At 31.2% G+C, this 22411-nt stretch overlaps 3 protein-coding genes across 4 annotated transcripts; all 3 read right to left on the bottom strand.

Annotated features, from left to right (window-relative positions):
- Nucleotides 1-451: 451 nt before the first annotated feature.
- Nucleotides 452-2472, bottom strand: LOC107262414 (aquaporin-4-like). 2 transcript variants are annotated; one of them, XM_015728020.3, is made up of 3 exons: nucleotides 2327-2472; nucleotides 2115-2205; nucleotides 452-1315 (listed from the first exon to the last, which is right to left on the bottom strand). In XM_015728020.3, the coding sequence occupies exons 1-3, from the start codon at nucleotides 2401-2403 to the stop codon at nucleotides 569-571; spliced, it is 915 nt and encodes a 304-aa protein (XP_015583506.2). In that variant the 5' UTR covers nucleotides 2404-2472; the 3' UTR covers nucleotides 452-568. The 2 variants fall into 2 exon arrangements, with proteins under 2 accessions (XP_015583506.2, XP_025015616.2); XM_025159848.2 differs by having other exon boundaries at nucleotides 2344-2472.
- Nucleotides 2473-7148: 4676 nt separating this feature from the next.
- LOC107262413 (aquaporin TIP3-1-like) lies at nucleotides 7149-8749 on the bottom strand. The gene is made up of 2 exons (XM_015728018.2): nucleotides 8021-8749; nucleotides 7149-7950 (listed from the first exon to the last, which is right to left on the bottom strand). Exons 1-2 carry the CDS (start codon nucleotides 8177-8179, stop codon nucleotides 7213-7215), a joined length of 897 nt encoding a protein of 298 aa, XP_015583504.2. The 5' UTR covers nucleotides 8180-8749; the 3' UTR covers nucleotides 7149-7212.
- Nucleotides 8750-10276: 1527 nt separating this feature from the next.
- LOC8276102 (aquaporin AQPAn.G) lies at nucleotides 10277-11884 on the bottom strand. The gene is made up of 3 exons (XM_015728019.3): nucleotides 11720-11884; nucleotides 11535-11625; nucleotides 10277-11247 (listed from the first exon to the last, which is right to left on the bottom strand). The coding sequence occupies exons 1-3, from the start codon at nucleotides 11803-11805 to the stop codon at nucleotides 10504-10506; spliced, it is 921 nt and encodes a 306-aa protein (XP_015583505.1). The 5' UTR covers nucleotides 11806-11884; the 3' UTR covers nucleotides 10277-10503.
- Nucleotides 11885-22411: the final 10527 nt, after the last annotated feature.

Here is a 22411-nt window from a genome sequence, read left to right as displayed (position 1 = left end):
GCAGTGATTTGGTGGATGACGGTGAAGCAGTAAAACTTTTTAATTTTTAATTAATAATATTTTTGAAGTTTAATTTCTTAGATGCTTATACTATTAAAGATGAAAGGATTTAAACATTTTCAATATTGTTTAAAATACTGAAATATAAATATTTTTATTGTTTAATGATATCATTATTATTTAGCTTAATAATATAAAAGAATATATAAGAATAATAAATTTTGACTAATATATATGAAATGGTATTATTGTATTTTTCATTTTATTTAATGGTGATTTGACTGAAATCTTAACAGAAGAACGTTTTAGTATAAATTTTTAAAAGAGAAAAATGAAATAATATAACATTTAAATGTAAATGCATAAATGGTGTAATATGGTAAACCAGAGGGGGTAAATAATAATTACCCCTTTTATGAACTACATCAAGCATATCTAAAGCAAAAAGAAATCACAAGTCTAACTTCCTAACATTATATTTATTGGTTTTTTCAAAAAAAGACATTATTTTTATTGGTTGATATAACATTCTTCCATATAATCAAGAAAACAAAATAAATTTTTAATTCTACATTGTGTGAGTAAGTTGAGGAGGAATAATTTTAGTGTACAAAGTAAATGCCACACAAGCAATAAATGGCCCCACCCAAAACACCCAATGCCCATTCCAAAGATGATCACCTCGGACAATTGCTGGCCCAAAGCACCTTGCAGGATTTATCCCAGCTCCAGCATAGCCTTTAGCAGTTGTAACCGAAGTCGAGACATACACAAGAAGGCCTAGGACAACCCCAACAATAATGAAAACCACAACTCTTCCCAGGGCCTTTGCTTGACGGTCATCAAACGCCATCCAAACTGAAGCAAAAAGAAAAACAAACCCACAGATAATCTCTAACCAAAGGGCTTGGCCAACTTGAAGACCGATAGTAACAGGACCATGAGCACTTGGTGCAACAATAGTAAGAGTGCAACCTCCTAGTGAAAATACTCTCTCAATGTTGCTGTTGACTACTGCTTTTAGTGCTAGTGCACCCACAATCCCACCAATACATTGAGCCAAAATGTATATGAAGGCTTTTGATATGGAAATAAGGCCAATGAGTGCAGCAGAAAAGGTAACAATAGGATTAATGTGACCACCAGATATTGGATATGTAGCAATAAGGAGAATTGTTATTATGATGGCAACAAGGCATGATAGTATAAGGTTTGGTACTTTTGTTTCGCTCTCTATAGTGGAAATGACTATAGTGTCTATTGCAAATACAAGAATTGCAGTGCCTAAGAGTTCTGCCAAAGATGCTCTCCATACCTGAAAAGGAAATATCATTTTGTATGGAAAAGGTTGTTAGCTAGTAATAAATAATTGAATTGCTTTTCCATGTTTATTATGTGATGGATTGTAATATTTGAGTCTCACATTAAGAAAGAAATCATTAATGTAATATGTATCTAAAGGATATTGTGAACTATACTATCAATAATGAAGAGTTATGTCAACACTCATTTTTCGGATTTAGATATAACTTTGATGACGAAAGTTAATCAGAAGTTGCTTTTTGACCTGTAGTTTAAATTGGTCCCAATTGTTCAATTAGATGTGTGTGTCCTCCTTAAATTAAATACCTTAAACTTCTAAACTAGTCTCTTAATGATTTAATATCATTTGCATTTGGCAAAAGGTCATCTTTTAAGAAATTATCAAGGTGAGAGAAAAATAATTAAAATTTATATGGAAACAATAGAGATCCCCTAAAAGCACTAGTCGAAATTTAATTATTACTTTAAGTCAACCTTATAACATATCTAGTATTTCAACTAGTTGTAGGTATATATTTCAATTTAAGTAAGTAATTTGCACATTCTTTATAAATTAAAAGTAAAAGTTGAACTACAATATATTGTATTCATCTTCGTATCTATATACATTAATATGTAAAATATGTTATTATTTATATAGTTCTACTAAGAAATGATAGTTCTATAGATTATATGTATATATCTCAACTTAACCTTGATTCAAATTTGAGTTCCTTTTTCATTTGCAATTAAAAAAAAAAATGATAATTTTATGGGGTTGCAGATTCTACTCTATACAAAGTCATACTTACCGTCAAAGAGAAAAGCTCTTCAAAGCCTAATATGTTTCTCAATGTGGGGGAGATTTGCTTCTTCCCTACCCTGGTGCTTTGTTGCTCAGACCTGAAAATCAATACATATATGATCAATTAATAACGAGAAACAGAAAAGAGCAACAAATTGAGTTTATATACTTCTTCTTATTAAAAAAAAAAAACATTAGATACAAAGTAACAACACTTGCATTGGCGTAGAGGCTACCGGTTGTATCTTATTGCCACTAAGGCTTTCTTCATCTTGAACAACTCCATAAGCAGCCATCTCTAATGCCTTTGCTTTTCATGGCTAACTTTTTGGCCACATTTATAGACACATTTATGCAGTGCTATTCCAGTCAAAGAATTGGACTATTACAACTGATAACTTATAACAATAATTCATTAATGATTCTTCAACTATAATATTGGTTAGTGATATATATATTATATTTCAAGAAACCATTATCACCTTCTAGATCATTTATTGAAACAGCTACTTCCACTTTATATAAGATTCAAAGAAATCATTGTCACGTTATATATATAATTTATATAACTATAGGGTTAGCCACCAAAAATGAGTATAACCAGATAGTATTCAAAAGTATTTCAAAAAATTCTAGTCGTCTTTTTTTTTTATATATATATATATTTTATCAAGATTTTATTTTTTAGTCCACCACCAGTCCTTTTTAAATCGTGGTAATTTTTTTAATTTTAATAAATAAATATTAATATTTTTTATAAATTTTATTATCTTTCATTATAAGAGTGTTCAGTTCTCATTTTATAAAAGATTTATAATCCACCATGAAGGTATTGAGTTCTATCTGTACGAGTGGTGAAGAGAAAAAAGAAATTAAATTCAATATTCAAATAATTGAACTAGTCAAAAAACCTCTATAAGTCGATATATGACTTAATGTTATCGGATGGAGTGCTCTATCTGCAGAATTACAATCTATTGCTCTATTAAAACGATTGATGATTGTTAAGAATAAATTTCTTTACGTATATTTCTTGATGTTTAATGTTTATTTTTATTTTTATATTAAAATGTATTTATTAATTCTTATTTATGGAATATTTATATTCTTCTAAAAATAAAATAATATTTTTTCTTTTTTTTCCTCTAAATTTAAACTTAGGCTGTTTATTAATATTTCATGGAATAAAGATTCTCATCTGGCATGTTTAATATTTGGTGTGTCCTTATAATTGCTCAGAAATAGAGAAAGTTACCATCCTCACCAAATAATAATAATAATTTTTTAATCTATTAATTTAGAGTAATATACATAGTGTCAGATAGGACTTTTATGTGTGGCAAAATACTATTTTAAAAATACCATTTAAATTATAATTTTTCTGGAATAAATAAAAAAAATTATTTCCTGATTTTCCAATATCTTTATATAGAAAGAAATCTAGGTCAATCCTCACAGTATAGACATGCTTATTTAATTCTAGCCATTATTGACACTATTATTGCACTTAGTTTTTAAAAATTGGCCATGATAAATATCTAGACCAAGTTCATAATATCTTTCCAATTTTGTCTTGCGTTCGTGCACAGTTCACATGAAAAAGAAAATTGCAAATATATCAGCTGAGATACCATATCCCTTTGTTTATGGGATCATAAATAAAGGGATATCATCATTTTTAATGCTTTTCATTTTTCCTGTCAGGGTGCACTTTGATCCCATAACACTCATTTGCCAGGACATAGTGTACCCAAGGAATTGTTGTTAAAGCAATAGCAGGGATCCTTCAATTGGATAATGTTTTGTAGGTATTATATATGAGTATCTCGTTAAAAAAAAAAAAAAAAAGAATATTTCATTAAAAATGATTAATAAATATAAGTAAATTTCATTCAAAAAATAAATATTAATCTTGATATAAAAATGAAATTTTTTTCTAATATTCATTTATCGTATTGACATAATAATTATATACAGTATATTGGCTGCATTTGGCATATTGATATGAAATATATGCCACTTGGTGCTATATTAAGCCACAAATCGATTTCATTATCATTTTAAATATTATAATTAAACTCATTATAACTCTCATAAAAAAAAATTCTATAAAAAAGACAAACCTCCATAAAAAATAAACTAAACAAAATATCCATAATATTTAATCAATAAAATTAATAAATAATTAAAAAATAAATATAAAATAAAATCTTAAACAAACCTTCAACTAAATAAATTCATATTTATTAATGATAAATTTTGATTTATCTCCGAATATTAAAATTTTAATAGCCATAGGATCTTCTTTCATTATCATCTATTTTGTAAAATTCATTAGTAAAATATTTTATAATCAACATTTATAAATTCTGACCAACTGTATAAATAAAATAGAAATATAATTTGGTTACTTTTATTATGACTAAAAAAATTACAAAAAAAAAAAAAACAGAAAGTAAAAAATCAAATATAGCTATTATCGACAGCAAAGAAAAGCCATCGATGCCAGTAGGACAGTAAATATATGTCTTTTTTAATAAAATATAATAAATGCATGTGAAGATTGCACATGCAAACTCAACAATCCTTATAAAACAATCTTTCATGGGAGAGGTCGTTTTCTGCCCTAAGAACTCCTAAAAAACAGGAATTCTATGATAATTTTTTGTTTTGTTTTTTAACAAAACAAATTCTTTCTCAATAACCATTATAGAACATTGAAGTAGGGTCTCACATGGTATGGACGGTAGAAATAAAGTGAAAATCAAGTCATCACCAAATAAAATATACATATGATAATTATATAATTCATTAATGGCAATTATAAATTATGTTGAAGCTTATTTAACTCGTTTTCATCTAAATCATCAGAAACAATATTAAGTATTCATTAATGGCAATTATCCCTCAATGTTTAGTAAGTCAACTTGGCTTGTTGCTTTTCATTACCGATCTAAAAAAAGTTAAATCTATATACATGAAAATTATATTTTTATATAAATTCTTTTAGATGGCATTCTATATTTTTTTTTAAACTATTTTTCTCTTAATTTTAGCTTTTTCTTTTTGTTCTTTTAATACTCTTTTTTCTCTTTTAATGTTTTTATGGATTTTGAAATATTTTCTTTCATCTTGATAAGCTATCTTATTATAAAAGATATTTAAATAAATAAATTAAACATCATTAGTTATAATTTATTTTTCAATTAAATATTCAATTATTTAAATCAAATTGGTAAGTTACAAATTTTTATATATATAACCTCAATTTATTAATAATAAAAAGTTTAATAGTCTATTTCAATTCAATATAGCTTTGAAATGCTTTAATAATGATGAAATGAGATTATTTTTAGAATTTTAAACTTTTTTTAAAAAGAAAAACTGGGTTGACGTAAGAGAATAAACAATAAGTATTTCTATAAAAGACATAATCAATAAATTGAAAAAATTTATAACCTATAAATTAAAATACATCTAATTTTTTCTTTTTCCCAATTAGCATTTAATTCTATAATATATCAAAATTCATTTGTACCATATAGATTATGAAAGGTTTATTTGACACATAGAAAAATAAATACAAATATGCTTGTTGTTACTTTAACAATGATAAAAACATGTGATTGCCTTTGGTTTGCTCAATAATGATAAAGAATGATGCAACATTGAATTTGTTGAAAAAAAAAATTATAGAGTTAGATCTTTCCAATAATATGTGATTTGCAAACATATATATATAATTGAGAATTTTGAACTCTCTTTCGCAGCTTCTAAACTATTCATCTCCAATTTATAATCAATTTCACTATTTGTCTCCATCTAAGATGCTTAATGCTGATGTTACAAATAGTATGTATTATTGGTAAGGATTGTGTTATCAAAATAAGCTTATGGTCAAAAAGTTTACAACTTCTTTGTTGTTATTGCTTCTAGCCAAGCATAATTCATATATTATAATTTATTTATTTCATGTTGATATTTTATTCACATGTATCCTATTATGAATTAATGTAAATATTCATAAAAATTTACTCGTAACAATTTATTTCCTTTTGTTTTCTTTATAAAACTATAAAATTCATCATATAGAAAATATTTTAATGGGAGTAGATTATTATAATTAGAAGTCTTGAGAATTAACATTATATTATATATTGGATATTCATTATATGCTAATCATATTTTAAGATTGAATTGGCTGAGAAGATAAATTTCATTTCATTCGTATTCATATATATATAAATGATTTTGCTCGAAACAAATGCTAACAAGAGTTTTTTTTTTTTGTAAGAATTTTCATATGAAGAAAGCATTATTTTGTATTTGGGACAATGTTAAGGCAATAGATAGAAATGTGACTTGAATTAAAGATTTATTAAATATCTTTTGTATATTGATGTTTTAATTTTCTTCCCCAACACTATAATTCATTTACTTCATTCACAAGTTTGACAATGCATATTATGCAAAAGAATTAAAAATATGAAGAAAATATTATATAGTTGTTCTTATCATATTTTTTTCATAAATATTAGTTTTTGATTTCTATTATCAATAATTGCGAGTAACTATTAAAAGTGAGAGTGACTAAGTCTTGATATAAATTCTGTAAAATAATAAGGATTACTCTTACAAGTTTAATTTATTAAATTAACACTTAGTAATCATACTCTATTGTAGTTTCAGTAGTCAAATTATATTATATCTATTTATTTTATAACAAGTTTAATTTATTAAATTAATACATACTAATCGTATTTTATTATAATTTTAGTATTCCAAATCATATTTTATCTACTCATTTATAATTGTTTCCTCCTTTGATTAAAATTAGTTGACATTTATATTTATTCGGCGCTTTAAAATGATTAGGCAAAAAAAAATTATATTATTTTCTCATTTAAAATAAAAATAATTTTATACCATAATTTCATCTTTTAAATTTTAATTAATGTCTAATATATTTTTATTTTTATTTATTATATAAATAAAATGATATTCCGCCCATAGGATAGGTATACCTCTAGTTTCTAATAAAAGAATAAAATTTTCATTCAATACAAAGAAGAAAAACACTAAATTTAAAGTACTTTAATGATTTATCAATCTACAGCATCTATATTTCCCATGCCTTCCTTTGGTAAGGTCAAAGTATAACAGTAATAAGCAATGCAAGCCAAAAATGGTCCAACCCAGAAAACCCAATGCCCATACCACAATGCACCTCCATGCAATAAAGCTGACCCTAAACATCTTGCAGGATTCAAGCCCACACCACCATAGCCACTCTTTCCAGTTACAGTAATTGAAACAAAAACAGCTAATCCCATGGTTCCTGCCAATACTGCACATACCATTACTAATCCAAGCTCTTTAAACCTTCTCTTGTCAAATGCTACTGTTACACCAACAAATAGGACCAAAAAAGTGCAAGAAAACTCAAGCACTAATGCTGTTGCTAGGGTTACCCCTTCTCCATTTCCATCATTGATCATGCAGCCACCTAAAGCATACTTTTTAGCTACATTTTTGTTCATCACCCTCTTGATTATCATATAAGATAGGATTGAGCCTACACATTGTGCCAGGATATAGAATATGGCGCGAAGGAAAGTTATAACACCTTCAAGGGCAGCAATGGTGGTGAAAATTGGATTCATATGACCTCCAGATAAAGGAACGGTTGTTAAGAGGAAGAAGAAGGCAATTATAAAGACTGCCAATGGGACTAGAATCTTGGGTTCTGATTCATGTGATTCTAAGCTTGAGATGATAGATATGGTCAGTGTGAATAAGAGGCAAGATGTTGCTACGAGCTCAGTGAATGTTGCTCTCCACATCTGGAAGATAAATATGAAATCATTCAAAGATGGATTTCAAAGATAAATAATATCAATTCACATTAATTACCTCTGTTGAAAAGAATTCATGAGCACCAATATGATCAAGAAAGCCTGTTTTCAAAGATTCTTTTGTGGCTGTGAAGTTACTGATTGTGTGGCCATTTTCAAGTGACTTTGAGAATGGTGATTGATGACAAGCATATTGTGAGACTACATTCAAATCCATGCCTTAAATTCTATATATTTGCGAGAATAAGTAATTAGTCCTTTTCTCTTAGCATATAGGAGATAATTATTCATCAATATATAAGGATTTTGCCGATCGGTCAATTTCATTTACGAAGATTCCAAAACTCCAAATGCAAAACTACATTATCATTCTTAGGTTTTGTAATAAAAATGGTTTGGTCTAAAGGACAAAATGCAAGGTGAGAAGATGAAGTATATCCATCAAATATACTAAAAAGAGGTTCGTTCATTCTTTTGTAGATAACGACTAGACAAATATCTTACGTACAGCTAAGAAGATTTCAGGACATGGGTTGTTTTTGCATTGTTGTTTACTTAAGATATAAATTAGAAAGCAAAATGCAAAGATTATAAAATGAGTTTTAACATAGGGGCTAACTATCATAGCTGCTAACATCAATATTCCTATAATAAAACTTATATTACTTATGATTTTTGAAGTGAGAGCAGTGATGAAGATAAGGTTGTGACTCCAAAGATATCAAATCTTGGATATGTTCCTCTATTGTTTGATAAATATCTTGAGTTGAATCATTCATCAATTCCGTCTTGGTTTGAGAATACCCTAACAAATAAATAAATAAGTTTAATTATATATATATATATATTAAATTATTTTTTTGACATGTGTACTTATTTCTGACATATAGAATTCAAATTTATGTATAATTTAATATTTCTTTTTCTATTTATTGACTCATAAGTCACATCTCTAATTAAATAGTAATTCTAATTCTAAAAATAACAGTTTAATTATATTTTAATATTATATTAAATAATAACTTAATTTTCTTATTAGATAATAATTTTAATTCTATTGTAAAAATTAACATATTAACTATATTATAATATTATATTAAATTTATTTTTAATTAGATAATAATCCTAATTTAAAAAAATAATATTTTAAATTATGTTTTAGATATTATATTATTAGTAAATTAATTTTTAGTTATATAATAATTTGTAATCCTTAAAAGAGTTATATCAATTATGTTGATAGAATTATTTTATTTAATATTAAAATTAATTAATAAGTGTTTTTAAAATAATTATTATATTAATGCATAAATAAAATTTTAAAATATTAAAAAATTAAAAATGACATCTAAACTATTTAATTTACTATTAATTTTTAAAAATCATAAATAAATATTAAATATTAAAAAATTTATTAATTTTTATTTATAAATTTAATTTTATATTGTGTAACAAAATAAAAAATTATTATTATTTTTAATCATAGATTCATGGATCAGCTCCCATTTCTTACGTGGAGATTTAGCTGTAGAATATAATTTGTTAATTATTAGATCAATCACCTCAAATACACTAAAATGTTGGTTTTGTTAACAGATGTTATCCCACGTATGAAAATTTACTTATATTTATATATAGCTTAGGTAATTTTATTTAGTATTTTTAAGGTTGAAAATCTTTAAAATTTATTAGAATTTATTTGCAATTTAAGATTTAAATGGTTTAAATAAAGTGAAAATTATTTAAAATTTTATATAATTAAATTTATGTAAAATTAATTATAACTAAATTTTTAAATTAATATATTTCATACATTAAAATATCTTTATTATTTTCATTTTATATTATCTCTTATATTTTTTAAAATAAAATGAAGTTCTTAGTGAATTTTAACCAAACATAGTATCAATATCAATTGATTTTGGATTGAAATTTGACATAATATGATAACTTTGTTCAGCTCTGAATTATAATACTATTTAAGAGCAGATATTATATTTTAATCTCGTCAATTGTAATTCTCTTTCCTAATTTTTTTTAAAAGTATTATTTGAAATCATGAAAATTAACTTTCTTTTCCACAATTCTTTATACCAACTAAATAAATAAACATTACATGATATTATTTCGTTGGTCAATCATATATATATATATATATATATATATATATATAATTCATACTATATTTAGCAACTAAGACTCCAACGTAAGGACTAGCACTGTTTTTTGCTTTATTAAATCTAGTTATCATCAAGGAGAAATGACATATATGCTGCTATATAAATTGACAATATAACAAAAGAAAAGCCAGAAGTCCTGATAATAAACTGAGATATATTACATTTTAGCATCATTGTGCCAGGATCACAAAAACACAATTTTAAAGTTAACAGACATTAATAAGTTTGGTGCAGTGCAAATGCCCCAACAGTAAAAGCCTCTAACTGGAAAACATAAAAAAGCAGCATAAAGATGCATTCTTACTTGTTGAGACCATTTTAAATGCCACATTCAAATATGGATGTAAATCAGTTATCACCCTTATGCATGGACCTCAGCTTTTGGAATTATCTTAGTATAAATAGCAAAAGCAACACAAGAAATCACAGGCCCAGCCCAAAATACCCAATGCCCATTCCATAGGTGGCCACCTCTAACAAGGGCTGGGCCTAGACACCTAGCCGGGTTCATCCCGACCCCTGCGTATCCTTTCGTGGCTGTCACCGTCGTCGATATGAACACAATCAGGCCCACTACCAGCCCAATTATACTGCAAACGATGACTTGACCTAAAAGTTTGGCCTGACGCTTGTCAAATGCCAGCCAGATTGAAGAAAATAGGAACAAAAATGTACAGATTATCTCCAGCCAGAGAGCTTGACTCGTCTCAAGGCCGATCACGATGGGTCCTTGTGGGCCTGGTGCAACAATGTTTAGAGTGCACCCTCCAAGAGAAAATGTTTCCTCTATTCTGCTGTTTACCACAGCTTTTAGTGCTAGTGCGCCTAGTGTGGCTCCTAGACATTGGGCCAAGATGTATACAGCAGCCCGTACAGGAGAAACAAGGCCTGTAAATGCAGCAGAAATGGTGATGACAGGGTTGATATGGCCACCAGAGATGGGAAATGTGGCAGTGAGAAGAATTGTGACTGTCATGGCGATTAAAGCTGCCATTATAAGGTTTGGTGTTTTTGTTTCGGTCTCGTAGGTGGAGATGACTATAGTGTCTGTAGCAAAGACAAGGGCTGCTGTGCCTAGAACCTCGGCCACAGATGCTCTCCATACCTGATGATAGTAATAAAATTGAAATCCGCCCATCAATTACATGTAATTCAATTGTACTAAAGGTGGCGTTGCCAAATTCAATAATCGACATACATTAGTAGTTAGTGGGTGGGAAGAGAAGACAGAAGCTACTAGCTAGTCAAGGCCACAGTTAGTGCTTACTTTCTATGTTAATTTTACTCATTTTGGGCAAGATATTGTCATTTTGCTAAAGAAAATAGTTTTCAGGCTTGACCCTGTCGGTAGCTATAACTACGTAAACTGCTCGTAAGAGATATATTACTAACATTTAAAGAAGAAAGCTCTTCCAAGCCCAAAACCCTACTGAATGTAGTAGGATTTTGCTTCTTTCCACCGTTAGTATTGTCCAGAGCTGCCCTGCAAAATCAGAACCAAGTATACTCAGTTCATATGCAACAAAACCCACAAAATCTAAAAGAAAGACGACTGTAGAAAATTTGAGACTACTTGCCCTAGTGGTGTAGAGGCAAAAGGTTGAACTCTTCTTCCTCCGTAGCCATTTTCCTCATCAGCAATAACCCTTAGATTATCCGCCATGATTCTATGAAATTTTCTTGGTTCAACTTTGGCTATTTTCCATCATATAAAAATAAGGTCTTAATATAATGATAGGATAGGTTGGCAGTTGAGGAATAATTACTAGCACTTAATGTGAAATGAGAGAATCTTGTTTGTATATTATTAATCTTGTGTTACTCAACAATACAATGAAATATTAACATAAATACTCCAACTAAAAATCATCCGAACCATTCTTATAATGACACGTGTCCCTCTCGAATAAACTATATACCAGCTCAGTAACAAACACATTAACCATTCTTAACATCCCTCCTCAAACTTAGGATAAAAAGATTTTCTACATTAAGTTTGAATCTAGAGGAATTAAAGACTGAACTAGAAATAGCCTTAGTAAACACATCTGCCAATTGATCAACAGACGAGGCATACCTTAAATCAATTTCTTTGTTAACCACTTTTCCTTAACAAAATACAAATCGAGTTCAATGTGCTTCGATCTTGCATGTAACACGGCATTAGCTGAGAGAAGCATTGTACTCTGATTATCAAACCACACAACAGGAGCTCGAGGAACAGAAACTTAATGTTCAGACAGAAGAGAGTTTATCCAAAATAACTCAGCAACTAGATTAGCCCAGCTTCTATACTCAGCCTCTATACTGGACCTTGATACAGTAGATTGCTTCTTGCAGTTCCAAGAAACATGGTTGCTCCCTAGAAAAATACAGAAACCAGAAGTAGACCTCCTATCGTTGGGATCAAAGGTCCAATCAGCATCACTGAAGCCAACAATGTCAAGATGATTAGATCTTCGTTAAGTGCAAACCATACTGTATTGTGCCCTTCAAGTATTGAAGAATCCTTTTCAGAGCTTTCCAGTGATCCTCTTGTGGATTTTGCATGAATTGACAGACTTTATTGACACTGTAACACCCGACCCTACACTGATAAGTGGAGGCTACGGAGACTAACACAGTAGTTACATACAATAATTAACTGATCAATATATTTCTAGAATATTTATCATAAAAAGATAAACTAGTACATTAGGATATCCAGTCTTAAGTATCAAATTGTAACACTTCAAAACCCTCAGGAACGTGTGAACCTGAATTATAAAATAAAAGTGGCAAAATGATTCGAACGGCCCATATACAACAATAACAAGACAATACACCATTCCAGATTAATAAAAATATTAACTAAGATTGTTGGTCCAACCTCCATTAAAGCTAAGTTTGATGAAGTGGAAACGAGGACAATGCTAAAAAAAGGGATATAGTATTGAGCAACAAGAAAATCTGAAAAATGTTAGAAAGATAAAAGGGTGAGTAAAGAACTCAATGAGAGGATAAACAAATAACAAAAGGGAATAGACAAGGAGTTATACATTATGCTAAATCTTTAAAAAAAAATACAAATATCAATCTGGCTGAATAAATCGCGAGGGGACATAATCATGAAATTAAACCACTTCCTATTCGATTCCAGTCATATTAGTAACGATAATAATATTAGTAATAACATCGACAACAATAGTATAAATCAACACTGTGCACACTCATAAACGTCTCCTATTAATACATGGCAGCACTAAAGCGCAATTTCCTGTCATATGTGTGCAAACAAAACCCTCAAAAAATAACCACCCAGTATACGCCCCAAAAGCATATATATACTGAGGATTGTCTCAGAGATAGTATTTTTCAAATGACACCCGATATCCAAGGTGTGATCACAGAGGCTACATAAATGAGTGTGTACACTATCCCAATCATAACATAATCCTTTGATAATAATAAAATCAATTTAAAATGTCATTTTCCGCTCCTAGGTGCTATAGAAAATATTTTTCATCGATCTAATTCGAATTTTTCTTATTTTAAGAAAGGTTCATAAGATAAGCATTTAGTATATATAAAATAGGTGTACTTATAGTTTCATATATATATATTGAAGAAAACTACAATTTATAAGTTTATCTACTCACCTGGACCGTGACGGAGAGAAATGCTCCTAATTAGCAGGTGGACCGCTAGGACCTACAGCTGACTCGGGATTTTACCTAATATAGCAATGAGAATTAAATGGAATAAGAACTTGAACGAACTAGATTGAGATCGGAAAGTGATTAAACATAATTGGAATGCAACAATTTTTCATTAAGAATCCTATTGAAAATCCAACAGCATTTTCCCTAAAATTGGACTAATTTCCCCTGTGACACGGGTCCAGAACCTACAAAAAAATCACTTCTTTATAATTTTCAAAATTCACTTGAGCCTCCAAACTTCATTTTACGACCAAGTAGTCCATTTTACAACCAAATAAAATTATCGGCCTCAACGGCTCCCCAAGTAATCTTTTTATAATAATCTCGGACTAGAATAATTTATTTTCACAATCCAATACCACTTCAATAATTTCTTAGTATGCATAAGATTTTTCACAACACACCAATAATAGTACAGTATCATTTCTAGCATTTATACAATTAATAGCCTAATAACACAATGAAAATTCATAATTCATTCAATAATTTAACCAACTAATATTAATAAATAATTTTCAATTAAATTTCAAAATGACAATAAATTTCGAAATTAATCTTTCGAATCAAACTTGAAAGAATCAATACCACCAAAAATCTCGATGTTTCACTGCAAAAATTTTGCCTCTTGGCACGCCCAATGGAGCACCGATGCACGCGGTGGCCGGAATTTCCAACTGTCTCCGGAATTGAGATTTGAGGACACTAAAAAGAAGCCTACAATGAGGAGAGTCTAGCTCCACTATTTTTATTGCAAGAAGCCTCACCATTGCTAGAGATCGAGCTTCCAAAGTCACGGCTTTGGCCAGCTACTCCACCTCCAAATGGCATCGTCGACAGAAAGGGAAGCTCCCAACTTACACTATGAAGGATGGCGAGCATGCTAGTGGCGTTGGATTCTCCACTACACAGCTAGATGACCGAAATACGAAGGTGATAGCCCTTCCTCCTCAACTATACGGTTTCCAGCGAGCTGCTCACTCCACACCTACTGCCGTCAAGCTTCACCGATCCAAAAGGAAGAGAGCTTGGTTTTTGGGGTAGAAATGGTGATGAGGGAGGGGAGAAAGAAGTGGGACATCGAGAGAGGAGGGAGATGGTGTGTGTGTGTGAGGGAGCAGAGTTTGAGGGTTTAATAATTTGGGAAAAGAAAATGCATTTTAGTCCCTAGATTTATAGGTTATATATATTAGGTATAGTTTAATCTTTTCTGTGTATTTAGGTAGGTTGGAGAGTCTACAAGAAATTAGGAAATTCTTTAATTAAAATCCTTGTTTATCAAAATTACTTAAAAGATAAAAATACTTAATTTATCATGTCTAATAGAAATTAATTTATTTATCTCTACCAAAGTAATTTATGATAATTAAAATAAATCCAAGAAAGATATAGATTTTTAAATAATTATGCACTTGTACGAAATTGTAACTAAATAATAAAATAATATAACTCATGTGTCCACCTTTTTATTCTCGCACAATATATATATTGGAAGGGTATCAAAAATACCTTCTGTTATTTATGCCCCTTACAAAGAACCAACTCCATCACAAACACAACCAAGATTTTCAACATCTGATATACCAAACTCAAACACCATATTACAAAATGTTGATTACACATGCACCATCCAAAGAATCCTTCACCCTTCAGATTGGGGAATGGATTTATATTCACCAAGATCTTTTCCAACCTCCCTCCAAAGCACCTACCCTTCAAGCCTAAATACATCTTTCAACTATTGGGATTACCAACAAGCTTGGTTTAATATATTTCTTTTACAAAACGAAGGACATAGCCATTCTTGGCTTTTCTACTTCGATACAAGCACAATCCAAACTTCAAAAATCTCATATTGGTTTAAACAATGGTGGAAAGGGTCTCCTATGAAATGGAGGAAAATCGTCAAGATTAAGGTTGACACAACATCCTCAATAGAATTTCCTAGATCATCTAAGATGGGGTCCCTTCTATGGTGGTTTGGATGGCACCTAAGATTTGGAGCTGCTGAGGTAGAAGAGTTTGAAAAAGAAGAAGATCTACAAAAAAAAGGTTCTAAATTCATTTTAAAATAAATCAAAATAACTTTCTAAATAAACATGGACCAAGCCACCAGATTTACTGCCCTTAAATCATACGAAACTTACCACTGTGCATAAATGAACAAATATATATATATATTAAGTTTAAATTAAGTTTTAAATGGTAATAAACAAGGAAAGAGAAATGCGGGTGTTACAATATTTATATGGGATCTCAGGTCTAGTTATAGTCACAAACTATAAAGCAACAACATTACTCATATATAAGTGAATATCAGCAACTGGTCAGAGCCATAAGTAGAAAGTTTATGATTACTAACCATAGGAGTATTAATCCCCTTATAGTGCAGCATCTTGGCCTTTTGAAGTAAATCAAAAATATACTTAGACCGAGACAATTGCAAGCCATCAGAAGTGAAATGAACCTAAATTTCAAGAAAGTAGCTAATTTGACCAAGATCCTTAAGAGAAAATGCTTGATTGAGTTGAGTGATCAAAGTCTGAATTGCACTAGAATTACTGCCAGTCACTAGTATATCATCAGCATATAGTAAGACATAAGTGACATGAGAATTAACAAATCGAATGAACAAAGATTGATCAAATTTGGCTGAATAAAAACCAAGTTTAGTTAAAGCACAACGAAGCTTCTCAAACCAGGCCCTTGGAGCCTGTTTGAGACCATAAAGAGCCTTCTACAACTTACACACAAAATAAGGATGAGAAGAGTTAATAAATCCATATGGTTACTACATATAGACCTCCTCTTCCAAGTCAGCATTGAGGAGTGCATTATTTTCATCTAATTGATGAATCTGCCAGTTGCTCTTCAAAGCAATTATAAGAATGATTCTGATGGTAGTAGGTTTAGTAATAGGACTAAATGTCTCATTAAAATCAAACCCAGCTTTCTGATGAAAGCTTTTAGCTACCAACCTTGCTTTGTATTTAACAATGGTGGCATCAAGATTCTCCTTCACTCTAAACACCCATTTGCAACTAATTGGTTGTTTGTTAGCAGGTAAGGGCACAAAAGACCAAGTATGATTTTGCAAAAGAGTAGTGTATTCAGCCATCAATGCAGCCTACCATTCTAGATGAAGAAGAGTTGACTCAACAGTAGTAGGTTCCTGCATATTAGCTAGAAAAACTTTAGGCTTATAAATCCCTGCCTTAGCCCTTATGACCATTGAATGAACATTACCAACAGGAGGAGTAAGAACACTAGGCTGCAAAGGAACCTGAGTAGAAGCATCACCAGAAGTAGATGAACTTGAGTCAGCAAGAGGTAAAGACTGACCTGATAACATAAGACCTGTAACAGGAGAAGACACATTTCTAGCAAGCACATATCATCAATAACAAGAGAACGAGATGGAGTAGCATTAGAAACAAAAGAATCTAAATCAACAAATGGGTGTTTACTCGAGAAAATGAATTAAAAAAAGAAACAAGAGGAGGCAAGAGGAAGGAAGTGATGAATTAGAGGTAGAAGATAATGGAACAGAAGAAGGAGAAGAACATTTTGCAAAGGAAAATGATGACTCATCAAATTTGTCATCTCTGGATATATATAACTTGCTCCAAGAAAAGTACATAGTGTATTTCGAAATTGCAACTTGTGTCCATTATAAGGCTCGATATTTGAACAACAAGTACAACCAAACACCTTCAAAAATAAATAATTAGGTTTGACTTTGTAAAGAATTTCATAGGGAGACTTACCATTAAGGAAAGAAGTTGGCAATCATTTGAATAGAAAAACTATGGTACGAAAAGCTTCATCCCAAAACATGAGGGGAATGGATATCTTTGCCAAAACTGTCAAACCATGTTCTACTATAGTCCTATGCTTTCTCTCAGCAAGACCGTTTTGTTCTTGTATATGAGGACAAGATATTCTGTGATGAATACCATTTTCAAGAAGATAACTAATAAAGGCTAATATCTATTTGTATAACTTTCAATTTGGTACCAAATTGTAACTCAGCATGTGCTTTGAAATTCAAAAAATTGTGAAAGGCATCTGACTTATTCCTCAGCATATATATCCAAGAGAATCTAGAATAAGCATCAATAAAGGAGATATAGTAAGAGTATCCACTACTAGACTGTATGGGCGAGGGACCCCACGAGTCTGAGCGAACAAGAACTAAAGGTTGGTGATATTCTATTGAAGACAATTCAAATGAAAACTTGTGAATTTTGCCCAAACAACAAGGTTCACAGAAAGAGGAAATCACTTTTATTACAATTTGGAATAGCACATTATAGCAACACATATTTCATAGTGGTATAAGAAGGGTGACCGAGTCTGTTATGCCACAGGTCAAAAATTAAAGTAGACACAGTTGAATTACAAGTGATAGAATCAGTCTGTAAGGGTTGAATAAAAGAAGTACAAGTATTGACAGTATTACAAGCAACACTTTTAGACAAATGTGAAGATGTAGAAATAGAAGAACTTGAGTTAGTAGATAGAAACTACAGCTGTGAGGGATCAAAGGCGTACAATCCATCCTTAAGAGTCCCTTGCATCAAAACAGCTTTGGAGGCCTGATCCTTCACAAAATATGAATTAGGATGAAATTCAAAATAAACTTTGTTATCACAAGAAAATTTAGAAACACTCAACATATTCTTAGTAATGGAAGGAACATATAACAACTGAGATATAGTAAGATACTTAGAATGAAAAAAGGGATTGAAAAGTAAACACACCAATATGTTGTATAGAAAAACCTGATCCATTTCCTGTATGAACCTTCTCTGAACCATGATAAACGAAACTCTGCATTAGATTTATGGCTGTAGACGTTACATGACTAGATGCATTAGAGTCAGGATACTAATTGTTATCACAATACTCGGAATAAGAAAAGGCATTAGAATTAGAATATGAGGAAAGAGCAGTTGATGAGGTATGAGTAAAATAGGCTATTAGGTTTCCACCAATGAAAGAATTTGAACTTCCTTGAGCCTGAAAAGGACTAGAACTTCCCTGAAGATTTTGTGGTCCAGCAAAACTACGATCAAACCTATAATAGCATTTGTCAACCAAGTGACCAACCTTACCACACAACTGACATTGAGATCTACCAAAACCACTAGTAGTATTCCAGTGTCCTTGGCCTCGAGCTCCTCTATAAACACGACTAAATTGGTTTCTTCCACTAGTGTAATGACCTCGAAAGTTATTATAAGCACCTCTTCCATGATTATATATAGATCTAGTGTTACCATGAAAATAGGATGTAATACCCATAATTTTTCTTTAATAATGAAAATATTAATAATAATTAATAAATGAGTTTTTATTTAAATAAATTTTATTTTATTTTTGTTTGGTTTAATTAGAATGATTTAAATGCAATTTTGAATTTTAATGCTAGACAAATAAGGGAGTTATTTTCTATATCCAATTAGTTTCATTTTCAAAAAATTAAGTAAATTTTTTGGGAAATAAATTATGTTTTTTGGTCATTCAATTTTCCCCAAAATGAATATATGAATTAAAATTCCATATTTGAGAGTTATAAAAGAATTAGTAAATAATATTTTTTTTATAAAGAAATTAGCAGGGAATGATAAATTTTAATTGGCAAATGGTGTTAATTTTAATTTCAAAATATTTAGCAAATTGATTAATTAAATTAATTGTGTGTTAGGATTTAATTGCAAACTTAATTTGGAATAAGGATTAAAAGTATAATTTTATTAATATGGGGTTTTAATGAAAATTTATAGTTTGGTGTTTTTATAAATAAATATGTCGGTAAGGGCTTTTTGGTAATTTTACATTTAAAGGCAACGGTAAATATGTAATTATATATTTTTAATAATTCTAATTTGGCCCAAATTAAATAGTTAGTGGCTTAATTGAAAAGCTAAAGAAAAGTTTAAGGGTTAATTAAAAATTTTGTAGGATGAAATTGTTAGTGATTAAAAAATTGAGGGACTAAATGGTAAGGAAGAAAATTGCAGGGACCAAAAGTCGATATGGAAGTAAAAGGAAAGAAAAGAAAGAGGAAGAGGAAGAAGAAGAAAGGAGGAGGAAGAAGAATGAGAGGGGGCTGCGTCGCCATGGCCGGTGGTGGTGAGCTCCGGGAGGTGCGTGGCCGGTTGGAGGCGGCCAGCGATCGGCGAGAGAGTGCGAGAAGTGGGAGCGTCTTTCTTGCCGTCGTTCTGGCTGTTTCTGACATCCTTTGGCAACGTTTTTTGTCTTAAAATGACCGGTGAGTTGAAAGCTTTCTTTTGGGAGGAGCGACATCGGCAATGGTGGCCGGAGGAAGGAGATTCGGCGAAGTGATGGCAGTCGAAATCTTGGGCTTTTCCTACGAGCTCCGGTGAGCTTTGGCCGACCGGAAGATATATCCGGACTCCCCTCAGCTTAAGCTCTCTAGTGGCACCGGTTTCGTGGCGATCGGACTCCGTTCAAAAATTGATGGCCGAGATCGTCCGTAAATCCCTCTGGATGATCAAGGATCGGATCGGAAGATCAGAAGTAGGGATCGTCATCAGCGTGTCGTTTCGAGTCCGTTGGTGTATTCGGATCATCAATCGGACTCCGGCGGCTGGAGGCGAGTCGGCTGAGCGATCAAGCGTCTCAGTAATTCTCTGGCCCGTTGATTTTAGAATTCTTTAGTAAATTATGTGTTTATTGAATTGTTTTGAGCATTAGAAATATTGTTAGTTAAAATAATTGTTTATCGGACTGTCTGCCTTTAGTCGTGAATTGTGATGTGTGGCGGAATCGGGAAAAATAGTGAAGTCTTGGGGACCCGACTCCCGGTAAAATAAATTTTTGAATATTTGAAGTGTTTTCTGGTAGGTCCTGGACCCGTTTTACGGAGGGTAAATGTCCGTATTTTAGGGAAAGTTCTGCCGAATTTACGGTAGAATTTACCCGAGTCGAGATTTTTAGACAGTCAGTCCTAGGAATCTAGAGCTAGGGTTAATTGTCAAATATTTTAACATTATTGATTAATTGTTTTCCTTGATTAGATAATCCGTCAGTTCGGCTCGCTCCACCCGAGGCATCGGAGTAGAGCTAGGAGGTCGTCAAACTGTGAGTTAAAGTCATTTATCTGTTTACATGTGTTATGTAGAGATTTTATGAAATAATTCTGATTACATGATTTAATATTTTAATTAGTTATTTTAATCGCTATTTATATAAGTTTCATTTTCTGTATTATGATTTTATTATTTCATGTTGACTCGGGATGGGACGGCTATAGAATATGCTATTTGATGAGTGCACTGGTATGAATCCGAGACTGATAGCAAAAAGAAAAAAGGGTAAATTTAAAAAGATAAATTTAGGACTTGCCCTGGTCGAGCATCGCTCTCTAGGCTTAGTAGAGTGTGTTTGGCGAAGTAAAGGTCCCTGGTCGAGCATTGCTCTCTGGGCGCCGGCTTATTTGGAAACTTAAATGACTGGACTAGGTTTAAGGACCCTGGTCGAGCTTCGCTCTCTGGGCATCAGTCTTATTGGAGTAAGAGAGTCAAAAGGCTAAGAGAGTTAGTGATAATTAAGTGACTGAACTGGATTTAAGGACCCTGGTCGAGTTTCGCTCTCTGGGCGCCAATTCTGTTAGAATGAGAGAGTCGAGATGTTAGTGTTGAGATTAGGGTTCTGCTGAGGTACTCCGTCCCGTAGTATGTGAAAGTTATTTTTATTTAAGCATGGCATGATACATTTATTTTTGCATGACCTAATATTTATTTCAATTAAATCAATGTGTTATTGAAGTGGTTGTAACTGTTTTTGGATATATGATTTTAACTAACTCTCGAGACTGACAGTCTTAATTTTACTATTTTTCAAATCTGTGATTGTTAGTCTTCCCGCGGCTCTTATCTAGCAACCCGACTCCTTCATCATCAGGTGATGTATTTGATTTGGTATGTTTGACTTGTAAAGTTTTAGATTCTCTGCAGTATAAGTAATAGACTTATAAGTTCTAATTTTATGTAGTTTCGGGTCTTGCCTAATTCTCTGGCAGACCGAATTAAATATGTAGAATTTAATGGTTAAGATAAAGTGTGACATCAGTGATATTAGATGAGATTTAATTAAGTTAGTGAGTGGTCAGACATACTACGAGATTCGGTGGCCTTACGCCTATCCATTCTCTAGTGCCGGTCACGGGCCCACAGATCGAGTCGTGACATAGGAGTTCGTGACATTTGTAAGAAAAGCAGCTGGAGTAAAGTCCAGAGACTTATGGTGACGGTCAATTTTGGATTCTTGTGCCATTAACAAGGATTCTACTTCATTAACTGTAAAAGCTTCAGATCTTATAGCTAAAGAAATAACAAAGGCATCGTATTCAGGAGTTAAATCGTCTAAAATTGCATCGATATGTTCACAATCAAAAAGATTATGACCAACAAATGCTAAAGCATCCACAACAGCTTTGATCTTAGACAGATAAACATCAGCAAATAAGGATCCTTTCTTAATGGTTTGAAGTTAAGTTTTGAACTGACTTGCTTTAGCTCTGGTTTGCGAGGCAAAATATCG

This window comes from Ricinus communis, chromosome 8 (assembly GCF_019578655.1).
Source record: "Ricinus communis isolate WT05 ecotype wild-type chromosome 8, ASM1957865v1, whole genome shotgun sequence".
NCBI classification, from domain to species: domain Eukaryota; kingdom Viridiplantae; phylum Streptophyta; class Magnoliopsida; order Malpighiales; family Euphorbiaceae; genus Ricinus; species Ricinus communis.
Note: the sequence above shows the minus strand (reverse complement) of the source record. Positions and strands in the feature narration are given on the sequence as shown.

What these genes read in the sequence shown, in the direction of transcription:
- LOC107262414 (XM_015728020.3), bottom strand. Translation starts at nt 2,403, where the DNA reads ATGGCTGCTTATGGAGTTGTTCAAGATGAAGAAAGCCTTAGTGGCAAT. An exon ending in CCGGTAGCCTCTACGCCAAT is followed by an intron (nt 2,206 to 2,326) that starts GCAAGTGTTGTT and finishes ATTGATTTTCAG; the next exon opens with GTCTGAGCAACAAAGCACCA. An exon ending in AAGAGCTTTTCTCTTTGACG is followed by an intron (nt 1,316 to 2,114) that starts GTAAGTATGACT and finishes TTTCCTTTTCAG; the next exon opens with GTATGGAGAGCATCTTTGGC.
- LOC107262413 (XM_015728018.2), bottom strand. Translation starts at nt 8,179, where the DNA reads ATGGATTTGAATGTAGTCTCACAATATGCTTGTCATCAATCACCATTC. An exon ending in ATGAATTCTTTTCAACAGAG is followed by an intron (nt 7,951 to 8,020) that starts GTAATTAATGTG and finishes TTTATCTTCCAG; the next exon opens with ATGTGGAGAGCAACATTCAC.
- LOC8276102 (XM_015728019.3), bottom strand. Translation starts at nt 11,805, where the DNA reads ATGGCGGATAATCTAAGGGTTATTGCTGATGAGGAAAATGGCTACGGA. An exon ending in TTTGCCTCTACACCACTAGG is followed by an intron (nt 11,626 to 11,719) that starts GCAAGTAGTCTC and finishes CTGATTTTGCAG; the next exon opens with GGCAGCTCTGGACAATACTA. An exon ending in AAGAGCTTTCTTCTTTAAAT is followed by an intron (nt 11,248 to 11,534) that starts GTTAGTAATATA and finishes TACTATCATCAG; the next exon opens with GTATGGAGAGCATCTGTGGC.